At 42.6% G+C, this 13,401-nt stretch overlaps 1 protein-coding gene across 6 annotated transcripts in view; it reads left to right on the forward strand.

Annotated features, from left to right (window-relative positions):
- The window catches only part of APBA2 (amyloid beta precursor protein binding family A member 2), a 261,358-nt gene that overhangs the window by 178,130 nt on the left and 69,827 nt on the right, over positions 1-13,401 (forward strand). For all 6 annotated transcript variants that reach the window (XM_075069577.1, XM_075069575.1, XM_075069572.1 and 3 more), the window contains one exon: positions 8,635-8,780. In XM_075069577.1, coding sequence (XP_074925678.1) covers positions 8,635-8,780 — 146 coding nt within the window. The remainder of the gene's footprint in view (positions 1-8,634; positions 8,781-13,401) is intronic.

Genomic DNA, 13,401 nt, shown 5'->3' on the forward strand with positions numbered 1-13,401 from the left:
TCTAACCACCCCCCTATCCAAGCCCACTCTGCTCCCTGTCCTTGACTACCCCACCCTTACCCAACCCCGGCCCCGGAGCCGGCCCCCTACCATGAGGCTCCTCGCTCATCTGGAGCCCGGCTGCCGCCACCCCGCAGCCGTGCTCTGCCCGCCCTGGCCCTCAGAGCGCTGCGCGCATGGCAGCAGGGCTCTGGATGAGCAGGGAGCATCTTTCCCTCCCCACGGAGCCAAAGTCTGCCCCGTGGGAGCGCCTAGCCCCAGCCCCTAGAGCGCTGCGCGCGTGGCAGCGGGGCTCTAGGGGAAGGCAGGGGAGGGGGCAGTGGCTTGCTGCGCTTGGGCCGGCACTCTGGCCCGGGACCGCGGACCCCGCGGCTTGCCACGTTGGCAGGATTTTTAATGACACGCGGAGTCCCAGCAGGCAGCTGCGTTCCATTAAAATTTGGCTCACGTGCCATTGGTTGCCGACCCCTGAAATATACGATACAGGCGAGTCTCATCTTATGCAGGGCCGGCTCCAGGCCACAGCGCGCCAAGCGTGTGCTTGGGGCGGCACGGTGCGGGGAGTGCTCTGCCAGTTGCTGGGATGGCGGCAGGCAGCGCCGGTGGACCTGCCGCAGGCATGCCTGCAGAGGGTCCACTGGTTCCGCAGCTTCGGTAGACCTGTCGCAGGCGTTTCTGCGGACAGTTGGCTGGTCCCGTGGCTCCGGTGGATCTCCCGCAGACACGCCTGCAGCAGCTCCACCGGAGCCATGGGACCATCGGACCCTCCACAGGAACGCCAGTGGGAGGGCCACCAAAGCCGCGGGACCGGTGAGTGGCAGAGCACCCCCCACGGCGTGCCACCGTGCTTGGGGCGGCAAAATTGCTAGAGTCGGCCCTGATCTTAACGCTGGCGTTATGTTCCGCTGTCAGCATGTAAAGCGAAAATCGCATATAGTCAAAATTACATTGAGTGTAATGATGGGCAGAATTGCCTGCACTAGAGGTACAATGTTAAAATTGTTATTTTTCTCTTTTTTGTTTTGTTTTTGTTTTTTGTTTTTGCCGACCGCACAAAGCTGAATTCGCACATGTTAAATGTGCGTAAGATGAGACTCGCCTGTACTCACCTTCGCAGAAGACAAAAGGGAACTACAGTTTTCAACTGAAAAAACACCTACTTGTCAGAACAAACATGCATATTAAGGCCTGGTCCTAAAGGGCTGGATGCCCAGTTTAAATGCTGAAAGATGAGCTCTTCTGGTTTTTATGTTGTTTTGATTAATTTCCCTGCAGATAGCTGAAATATTATCTCAAGCATGACTTGAGAGGATTTTACTTGTTAATTCTATTATGCTGACACATACAGTTCTCTCCCCTGTAGACCATAGATCTTAAAGAATTCAATTTTTACGACTAGTCCTTCCCCAAGAACAATGTATTTTCATTTAGAATTATACACTTCTTGGGCAGACTTTTCCCAACTTCCTGATCTCACTGGCTTGAGGAGCAGCTTCTGTTTTCAGTAGCCTCCTTGAGAGACCGTGCAAATGGCAATTTCAAAGGCTACCTGTGACAGTTCCCAGGATTATCCAGGGCTGTGAGGCACCTCTCTAGCACCAGCTGTTCCCTTGAGGAAGCCTTGTCTGTGCCTGCCAGAGGTCAACTCCCTGACACCCCCAGAAATAGGCAGCACAGGTGCTCCCCTCTCAGCCCATGCAAGCTCTGCTGTTCCTCTGCAAGTTAGTGATAGGCACCCCTAACTCCCAAGCGTCCCTCTGTAATGTCCAGCCCTTGATCCTCTGGACACTCACAGAAGTATTAGATCAAGTGTTTGCAAAGGAACAGTATGCTGCAGTTTACCAGTTACACCTTGGACCACTGTGCCACTTAACACACAGCACTTAGAATTGTTGATAAATAAATGTGTAGGTGCATTTTCTAACAAAGAACAGAGATTCAAATGACAGCAAGCAGAAATATTGGAAACAAAGTGTTACCTGTAAAATAAAATCCTAGTAGAGCCGAAGCTTCCATTGTGAAGTACACAATACTAAATGTGCATATAACCCAACAGACATAAGTTTCTCTTGCCAACGTGAAAGGAACATGTTGGTCTCCTTCTGGTGACCTGCTTCAACTTACAGACCTTAAGAACATAATTTTCAGTGAAGGTGCATAACTCCTTTAAATATGAGGCTTACATACATTTCATAATGGTTTAGATGACCAATGTGTTGCTGGCTCTCAGGAGACCCCCTCACGTGCCACCCGTTAGTGAATTATTGTGCATATAACTGATACAGGGGTTCTCAATAAAACTCTGTACATTCCTTGTGCCCTCTGTCAGTTGGCATCAAGAGGTTCCTGAGTCATGTTACTGCCCCTTTACACAGATTGACTGCTGAAGGAACTTACATTTAACTCTTGGCATTTACTGGCTAACAAGCCCTAAACTGAGGTAAATGAAACACATTCCCTGCAGGCAGAAGAATCAAGAAGGAATGCTGGACTTGGAAATAAACGCTAACAGAATTGTGCAGTGAACAAGGGGAAAGGAGGAGAGGACAGAGAGACTGTAGAAATTAGATGCTAGAAAACTAAAATAAAACTTTACAGTGCTTCTGTATGTAGTTAAAAACAATTTTTTAGGGGTATTTGTGAACATTTTGTTTTTTCTTTCTGTTTTAAAAGTTCACTGCTCTAGTGTTGAAAATGGGGTCCATACAGCTTTTAGGATAGCACGAAACACATTTTTTAAAGTTTTAGTAAAATTCGTTTCCTGATTTTTTTCTTTAATAGCATAGCAAGAGAGGACGAACTGTCTATTGAGTTTTCACTGTCGTGTAGGTATGGTACAGTCACAAAAGTACATGGTACAGAAGGAGTTCATGTTGGCGATCAGATTGTTCTCTGAATCCAAAGTGAAAATGCCCTGTGCATTGTGTCCCCCATTGTGCTGGGCATAGTACTCACACATAATGAAAAGACAGTCCCTGCCATGAACCACTGAACATTTTGCTGTTTCTGCAGTGACCTCTGACAGAGGTACCACATTAGTGCACTAGCCTGCATCCAATTAACTATTTAGGGACACATTTTCCGCAGCACTCCTTAACTGGGGTACCAGCCAGTATTTGCAGTTATATCTATTTGCATATGCAAAGTGTCTGCGCATGCAGTTACCTGTCTTGTGGGTGCAAACAGACTTTTTTGCAAGCACAATTAAAGGAGCCTGTTAAATATTTGGTCTGCTATTAGATTTGCATTGGTAACAGATTCCTTCTCGTGAATTCAGCTGATTTTTCATGTAACAGCTTATGCCTCCAAGTGCAGTATTGTTGTGTTTTAAGGGTTTTCTTAATATGTTTATGTTTACTGCTAGAAGAACCTCATTCTATATGACACTTGCACCCTACTGCAAAGAAATAGTATTGCTAAATATTACATTACCCAAAATAAAAACCCAGGACATCAAATGCCTTTTTAAAGAGATACTGTTTAAACTTAAAATCATATATATTTTTAAAGAAATAATTGTTTTATCAGCAATATCACAAGGCAGCATAAAATTCAAACCTATTTTCAAAATAAATTTGTCTTTCTCCAGTTTTGCAGTATATTCTTTTCCCATTCCTTGCCTTCACTATCAGTTAGGGGTATGTCTACACTGGCAAGTTTCTGCGCAATAAGTTATACCACTTTTATTAAAGCGCTGGAATTAAACCACTGTTGCGTGTCCACACTGTGCTCCTTGTGATGCTGGAGCGCATCCATGTTAGCAGCTCTTGCAACAGCAAAGAGAACAGTGCCTTGTGGTAGTTATCTCGCTGTGCCACTTGTCCACAGGGTGCTTTGGGAAGGGTTTGGAATGCCTCCTGGGGAAGGCACAGCATTACATGATGCAGGTTTCCCAATTCCATTGTACCATGAGCATCCTACTACATTGCCAGCTGTTTTTCAATTGAAGGGGGGGCAGAGTGTGTGACAGGGAGTGTGTGTTTTTCTGGAGTGGGGGAGGAGAGAGACTGTGTTCAGGGACAGAATGTCTTGTAAGTTCAGACCGGGGCAGGAAGCAGCCAGGCCTGAGGCAGGGGGAGAGGGAAACCCCGACATCAGCCCCCGTCTCCCTCCCCCAACCCCAGCTCTCTGCACAGCAGTCTCTCTCTCACACGCACACGCCTCTGTGTTCAACAGCACAAGCATTCCACATTAATGGTTTGCTTTATGGAACATTTCTGGAGGCCAATTGATTGCTTTCTGTGCTGTAATGTGTTTATGCTGCCAATACAGTGCTGGACCCTCTGCACTGTAAAGCTTACGACTCTTGTCTAGGTGGTTGTTTTGCAATGCTGCAACTGAGGAGTTTCTACTCACTAAGTGGCTTGGCAGTGTGTACACCTCGGGAGTTACACTGCAGAAAGCTGCTTTATTGTGCAGTAACTTGCCAGTGTAGACAAGGCATAGGAATTATATACTTGCTTAGTGTCAAGGACATGCTAAAGTGCCTTGCTGAATTGGGACCTTAGCCAAGTATGTATGTGAACTGTTACATTTTCAAAAGTTATAATTGATCTAGAAAAGGCCACTCAGGTTAACCAGTTTGACACCTTGCAATTTGCAGTAATGCTCCCTACATCACTTGCACAGATGTATTATCTCATGGATATCTCCATTTCCTTCTTGAAGGAAAACTGTTGGAAGATTTATCCACATAGGATGCTTCCCCTTACCCACTGCCCCTTTGTATAAGCTCTTGATATATGATGTTAAAAATGTTGCTGAGGTTGTAATAACAGTATAGTCAACCACCATCTGTTGATAGCATTGTGATCTTATAGTAGGAGATATACCTATTTCCTAGAACTGGAAGGGACTTTCAAAGGTCATTGAGTCCAGCCCCATGCCTTCACTAGCAGAACCAAGTACTGATTTTTGCCCCAGACCTCTAGGTGGCCCCCTCAAGGATTGAACTCAGAACCCTGGGTTTAGCAAGCTAATGCTCAACCCACTGAGCTATTCCCACTCCCCTTGCCAATGTCGTCTGCTAAAGTTTTTTTTTTTTTTGAAAAGATGAAGGACCTTTATTAAGGTGAATCCAAATCCTTAAAATGAAACCTTATAAATAAAGCTATTTTAAGACGCATGTTGCCGCCCCACTGGAACATTAATAAAATTATTTGAGACTTTTAAAAGTAATGATTTACTTCTACAATAAGTATGTTTTAAAACAAACTAGCTGAAAGTCATGTTCACTGTCACTAAACTGCTGGGAACACATGAATTTATGGCTCTTTTTTCTTTTACAACAGTCAGTAATTCCTAAAGTAGGGCAGGGATTATAGCTCCATGCTCCGCTTGAGGTGTTAGTGATGTCTTTAAATATAGCAGAGGAAACGCAGAACTGTAGGCTGATGTCTATGAGGGTAAAGTGCCTTTCAAGTAGTCTCCCAGTACTTTGGAACAGAAATGGAGACAAAAATCTATTCCTGGAGAGACTTACAAAGCATGGGATATTGCCAAGGATTAACCAAACTCTGCATTTCATGAACATCTTAGACGCCCTTGAATTCAATAGATGGCATGTGTGAAGAAAACATGGTAGGGGGCCTATATTTGTAGATAAATGTCACTTCTTTTTCTAAAACATTTTGTTGCAAATCCTGCAGCATTATGGATTAGACTTGTGGTCATTGCTTGACTTGCCAAGGATTGTATAAGAGAGAATTTGTAAGTACTATGGCAATATGTTTAGTTGTGTGCTGTAGAAGAGACAAAGATACATGAGATGAAAAGCTAGGCCTGAAAAGGCATTATATGCATTTCAGCAAAGAGATGCATCAGTTCTTTGTAAAGTATATATCCCTTTTGGTGAAGCAGGGTAGGGGGACCAGAACACCTTAAAGAGAAACTGTGCTGAAATCAGCTCATTAGATGGGATCACAAATCTAATATCTGATGTCTGTGTGGAATTTTTGCTGATTGTTCTTACTCATTCAGTAGTTTAGAACTGCACCCACTATAATTGATTCTTGAGATAGTAGGTAAATGATGTGACCCGCTGTGGAACTGGTCACACAGTTTCTTTGATGAGTAGACTCCTACAGATTTGGTTGAGGTTCCTTCTAATTTTTTTTAGAGGGTACTATCAAGATATGTTCAGTTATTTAAAAAAAATTCTCTCCTAAGCACAGTGGGCTAAATTCTGCTTTGAGTCACATTGATCAATATCCAGAATAATTTAATTGAGGTTAGTGGATTAGCACTAGATTTACACTAGTTTAGTTTATAGCAAAATCTGGCCCATTGTTGTAAATAATTACCCTTTGGAAGTTTGAAACTGCAGTCTTCCCTAACCAAACAAATTGCTCCATTTTGTGTTCATGTTGGTTAGTTAATGTTAGGTCTCTGGAGACTGTGGGGCTGTTAGTATTGATTTTTTTTTTTTTTAAATGTACAGTGATTACCAAATTACAAAGAGTGTTTTGTTTCTGCAGAGGCTGACATTACAGCAGTCAGATGTTTGGTCTGTATGGAAAAGTAAGAGGCAGCAGCATTTTCTGATGAAGAAATTTAAGGGTTTAATCACGCTCAATTTGTGTTTGATGATTTTTTTTAAAATTAGAATTTAGGACAATGAGGAATTAGAAATATCCACTAATTAAAGTAGATGCAAGTAGCTACCTCTATGGATTCTATCAAAGTAGCATGGTATTTATTTTTCCTGTTCAAGGGCTTGTCCATGCATGCATCAGACAAGTTCAGTTGGTTATATATGTAAACAAGTTCACTTTACCAGAAAATTGTTGTTGGGTTTTGTTTGTTTGTTTTTAAATTAAATTAGCATCTCCATTCACTGTCCCTTTTCCCCCCCTCACATAATTAATTTGTTTACTTGGGAGAGATGGTTTAGTAGCTTGGCATGTTGATATGGCTCATAGCAAGTTCCTGTTGTAGAGCTGTTGGAGAACACAGAGTATTTACAGTCAAGGGATTGGTGCCAAAATTGTGGAGTGACTGCTGCTTTAGTGTTGATGTAATCAAGCTGAAAATAAGACTTAACCATTGAATAAAGGAGATGAGCATAACACAACTACAGTATAAATACCATCCTTTATTTCTCTCTCCGTTGTGTTTCTTCTCCTCTTTCCATCCCTGGAAAATTATCCTGGCAGTTGCTAAAGCAGTTTGTAAAATGGTAGTTAATTTGAAAATCTCACTGAAGTCTGTGAGTCTATCTATTAAGCTAAACACGTGCATATATGCTTTGCTGGATTGGGGCTTACATTTGAGTAAAAAAAACAAAACTGGAGTCAAAAACTAAGAGAAAATGAGGACATTTGGAACTTATTTTTGATTAATATTAATCTGTCCACTTTTTCCTCTTCTTCAGCTGCCATCTGGCATCTTCCCTTCTTTCAGATGGATGGGGTGATTGATGTGCTGTGCAGCTCTACCCTTAGTGTTAATCCTTGGCAGGCTATTTGGACCCAGTTATTAGTGTATACCATCTGTACGAATCTGGAAGCTGTCTATCTGAATCAGTTCCTGATCTCAGGTCCATCATATGGCCAGAGAGCACAAAGACAGCTTCTTTTCTTTTCTGTTGTGGATAGCATTGTCCTTAGGCTTTGAAGTTCAGTAGTGATCCTCTCTTGAAGCAAAGTACACAAATATACTCCAAATCATCTGTTTCTGACTAATATTTTTGCCTGACTTACAGCCCTATGAAGGGTTGCTGATCTCTTTACTGTTTCATGGCCCAGTGAAGACAGCCTTCTCTGTGAAACACAATCTTCTCTGCTAAACATGTGCTTTGAATATCTGTTGAGTCCTTCCTACCTCTGCCAAATGATTGTATAGCAGGACATGCCTGTCGGTGTGCCTGCAGTGTTACTTAGTGTTTGAATTTTTTTCTTTCCTTATGTTAGGCAGTTTACTAAATTCAGTATACTCGGCATAAGAGCTTTCAGGGGGGTGTTAACATAGATAATGATTGGTAAATTAGATGTTAAGTGCTCCTTTGTATCACCATTCTCCTAATTCCTTTGTGTATTTTTGCTTACAAAATTACTTTTGTAACTTTAGAGATTTATGGCGGTACATAAGAAACGTATTATTTTAAAATGGAAACATCAGTGACATACAGTCTCCTTGCAGCTTTTGTTCCTTTTTAAAGCTCTTGGGTGTATGAAATGACAACTATGGGTACCAAGAAACCCAAATAGAAGAACAGAATTTGGTCCACAGATAAGAACACTCAATGCATGTAACGTATTATGAATGTTACATTAATATCAATTGGAAGGAAGCTTGTGCATGCATTTGAGAGCAGTATTTGGCCTAGTATAGTGAAGAGCTCTGTTGTGCTTTTCCCAAGGCAGCATGTTACAATGAACTACTCTCTAATTCCAAGATCAAAACATTATGCAGATTTCTAAATACCACACATTTGCTTTTTAGATGTTACAGACATAATTTTGGGAAATAAGTATACTGTTTAATGTGTGCTGGACTTTGCAATGCTTCTTTTAATTAGACTGTTGTAATGAAAGAAATGTATTAAGGAAAGGTTGTGCAAGTAGCAATACCCTTCATTAAGTTTTTTGTCTCCCTACTCCCTTTTGAAGGTAATAGTTGTATACCTGTCTGTAGTTCCAGGACCCTGTGAACCTGAAGATCTCATTGATGGAATCATCTTTGCAGCCAATTACTTGGGTTCTACACAGCTGCTCTCAGAACGTAACCCTTCCAAAAATATAAGAATGATGCAAGCTCAAGAGGCAGTGAGCCGTGTCAAGGTAGGTGATTTTTATGGTCTGTAGAATAGATTCCCTTGATAACTGGACTCTGAATAGTCTGAAATGTCTGAAGCTTCAAACCTACTGAGAAGTGCACTCAAGTGAATACGTATCTGCTGATGTGCAAATCCTTACTGTTTCCAGGTCTAGCATTGTAGAACATACAAATTCTCTGAAGAACAGAATATAAATTATTAGAGGCTATTCCAAATTGCACAGTATAAGTACTGAAGGTAAAATCCAGACAGTAATAAGAAAACATTCCAACTGTAAAGCATAGAAGACTGATTTATAACTGATTTCTTCCTGTCGCCATGTTAGATCCTGTAAGAGGTTATGTAAGCAGTTGAAAGCATTTAAAAAACATTAAAATATTATTTTGTTAATGCAAGAAGGTTCATTACCAGATCTGTGTTTGTATCACTTAAAACCATGGATTTGCATGAAAATATTTTAACACACAGTGCTTTCTGTGGCCAATGAAATAAACGCTTTTTAGAATATATAATCCAGATAGAAGAATTTTTTTAAGCATGCTTTGAAGAATTGATTTATTTAGATTTGTACCATTATATCCAATCTACATATAGATAAGGACATGAATCTGAAATGTGTAGATTGAAGTGTTAATCAGAAAATAATTTAATCAGTAGAATCAGCATTTGTTGGAGAGACCCAGTTTGGGTCAAATAAACTGCTCAGCAAGACACACGTCTGTATTGATTCTTGATTTGGACCTTAGAAAGGCTTGGAAGGCGTTAAAGGTTGTTGTTCTGCTGCTACGGATTCTTGAGCATTCCAAACCTTGGAATTCCTGCTCATGAGATTCTTGAGAAGTCACAAGCACCACATGAGCATTAACTGTGATTTATCACCAAGAAACAGTTTTGTTAATTAATTCTGCTGCTAAACTGTCAGGTGTAAGGCAGTCCTGGTAGAAGCTTTCAGCTTCATATTTTGTATGGAAGTCTGATGTATGCATATGATTAATGTGGCTATATTTTTTATAGAAAACACAGAGAAGGAAAGAGAAGTGAGGACTTGGCGAGATTTGAAGTGCTACAGCAGCACAGCTGCAGCAGCCCATCAGTGTAGACACTCACTACAGAAACGAGAGGGATTCTCCCATCAGCCTAACTAATCCACCTCACTGAGAGGTGGTAGCTAGGTCAATAGAAATGTTTTTTCTGTCGATCTAGCAATGTCTATACTGGGGGTTAGGTCTGCTTAACTATGTCGTGGAGGGGTGTGGATTTTTCACGTCCCTGAGCATAGGTTGACTTAATTTTTGAGTGTAGACCTGGTCTGACTTACAAGAGTGGCTGTCTTTATTATTCATAAAATTGTCTTCTTTTTTTGCCTTTTGTAAATATACTTTGTAAAAACATTGACATTTGAAGGGGACTTCAAGTGAAGTGCAAAGCAGTCCCAATGTAGCTGAAGTAAAAGATGTCATTATCATGTATTGTCTCCATGTGCTTGAAACAAGAGGTATAGTAACTTGGCATGTTACAAAAAGGATGCATAGAAGTCCAATGTGGATTAACTTGGAGGTACTTCACCCTAATGTATCTGATAGATGTACACCTCTACCTCGATATAATACTGTTCTTGGGAGCCAAAAAATCTTACCGCGTTATAGGTGAAACTATGTTATATTGAACTTTCTTTGATCAACCAGAGTGCGCAGCCCCGCCCCTCCCGGAGCACTGCTTTACCACGTTATATCCAAATTAGGGTTATATCGGGTGTTGTTATATTGAGGTGTAGTGGTGTACTTGAAAAATGGTGCCCCTGGGGTATCTGAAGTTGCTGAAAGAAACACTACAGTTACAAGAAAATTATGGCATTCAAAATTAGTGTTAATAAAGATTTAAAGATCTGCAGAAGTGAATTCTTACCTTAATTTCTCTCTAGCACATTTTTAATGGCTTGATTCACAAAATCTTTGGCAGTACATACCAAGCTTATGAACTAATCAGTTTTATCTGACTATTTGATAATTGTAGATAGTACAACTACTGTACCATGCAAGTACTGCCAGCAGGTCTCAAAGGTGTTTCTCAGATCATTGTTTTTCTGTCCTAGGGCAGGACTATTTAGGCACTGCAAACTTTGAAATAACCTCACTTCAGAATCTGCCTTTCACCAGGAGAGTCATTTTGGAGACTTCTTGTACAATGAGCAAAAAATCAGACACACGATGCTTTTCAGCATTGCTTTTCCAAGCTCACTTTGTCTCTTGGGGCATGGAAGTGGTGGCTGTCTCTGGCAGAACAACATCATTTCAGAATTAATTTACTGGAAATTCCTCTTTAATGGGTGCTTTTAGCTTACTAAATGTGGAAGTGATTTGCTAAGGAGTTGCAGTTGCTTCATCATCGTGTAAATAGGTTTCCTGAAAAATATGGTGGAGAGGTTGGTTGGGAGAGGAAAAATCTGTAGAAGGGATCCCTGGTGGGAGAATTGTGAGTTCCTGTTCTGGTGTTTCCTCTGAATTCTGCCTCTTTTTGGTTTGCATTCCCACAGAGAAAGAAAGGCAGTTGTGACGGCAGTGTCAGTATCTGCCAGATCACAAGGCAGTATGTGGGGAGGACCTGTGCCTCCTCAAGTCTCCCAGGGCCCAGACCTCTCCCCAACTTTCAAACAACAGTGCTTCAGTTCAGCTTTTTAAGGGAAGGGGAATTCCTCAGCATGGACCCGCCCTGTGCCAAAGCTAATACATCTTCTGCGTGGATTCACTGAATAGTTTGTATGGTTTCTCACACCTTTCCATAAGGGCCAGGGAAATCTCTGTACACAGATGACAGTTCCCTCACCATTCTTCATAGGGTAGTGATAAGGCTTATACTTTAAGAAGACTGGGGGCCACAATAAATGAGTATTCCTATAGGTGTCATTAACTAAGAGCAAATTTGAACACGGATAATGTTAAAGCTATTATATATGGACCTGGATAACTGCCAAGGCTGCATCAAATATTCTGATTAGAGGCCAGGTCCAACTCCCATTAAAGCTGATGGGCATCTTTCCATTAACTTTACTTGGAGTTGGATTCCCTCCCTCCCTCCAAAAGGGTGCAGCATTAGAGAGGTGTGATATCACTAGTGGCAAAAGCTGTGTACTAGATTACTGAATTGGAATCCATTGGCTTTTACCAAATGGGCAGAGTACAGTAGAGTCTTTGGAGGGTCTAGAAGAGAATACACACAGTGTCATACCTAAGGGTATGTCTACACTGCACGATTATTTTGAATTAGCTTAAACCGATATTACAAAACAGATCTAATAAAATCAGTTTAGCGCGTCCACAGTGGGATCACGAAATCGATTGTTTGCGTTCATGGTCCAAAGCTACCATCGATTTCAGGAGCGGTGCACTGTGGGTAGCTGTTCCTCAGCTATCCCATAGTTCCCACTTCCGATATGTTCCCACTTCCGTGTTTGAGAGCACAGTGCCTGATGCGGGCCAGAAAAACATTTGCCCCGGCTGTGGCTGCTGCCGGGTACAGCCTCACCCCTCCCTGTTGTGTAGGTTGAGAGCACAGTGCCTGATGGGAGAAAAAATTGCCCCGGGTGGTGCTGGGGTACAGCCTCACCCCTCCCTTTGTGAAGGCAGCCAGACAACCCTTTGTGCCTTTTTCCCGGAGTCATGTAGCAAACGCCATACACAGCAATCATGGACCCTGAGATCACAAACGTATCCTGACCGTTGTCAACACCTCGCGTACTCTCGGCTGACTATACTGAACAATGAACTGCAAAAGCAGGCAGGAGAGGAGGAGGCAGCTATTGCTGAGCGGCGAGGACAGCGATGACGAGATGGAGGCAGATTCTCCATAACCGCTGGCCCCAGCGTTTGGAGCTACTGCTATTAAACGGGCTTCTTCTCCCATTGGAACCGCCGAATTGGGCAGGAAAACCAAGACAGACTGGTGGGACTGCATTTGTTTTAACGGTGTGGGCACAATTCGCAGGGGCTGCGAACGTTTCGATGCGTAAGAGCACTTTCTTAGAAACTTTGCTGACCATGCTTCCCCTGCCTTGAAACGCCCCTAATTAAAAACCCCATGGAGCAGCCGCTCACAGGGAGACAGCGAGTGGCATAGCCCTCTGAAGCTTGCAACGCCACGACAGTACCGTCAGTCGAGGAATCAATTGGAGTGGGCCAAATCTACTGTGGGGCTGCAGTGATGCAAGTGCCAAAGCAATCGTTAAGCTGCTGCTACGAAAGTTGTGGACTCTGGGAAACGTGCAGGTGATAGTGGATGGCTTTGCTGCAATGGGTTTTCCGAACTGTGTGTGGCCATAGATGGAACCCATATCCCTATCTTGGCCAGAGCGCCAGGGCCCCAGTACGGAAACCGCAAGGGGTACTTTTCAATGGTGCTGCAAGCACTGGCCTGGACCACAAGGGCGTTTTCACCACATCCACGTGGGATGCCAGTAAGGGGTCATGAGCGCTCGCGTCTTCAGGAGCACTAGTCTGTTTAAACGGCTGCGCAAGGGAATTACTCCCAGACCAGAAAATAACTCGTTGGGATGTTGGAAATGCCTGTAGTTATTCCTGTGTTGACCAGCCTACCCCCTTGATGCCATGGTCATGAAGCCATACACTGGC

This window comes from Chelonoidis abingdonii, chromosome 9, assembly GCF_003597395.2.
Source record: "Chelonoidis abingdonii isolate Lonesome George chromosome 9, CheloAbing_2.0, whole genome shotgun sequence".
NCBI lineage: Eukaryota > Metazoa > Chordata > Testudines > Testudinidae > Chelonoidis > Chelonoidis abingdonii.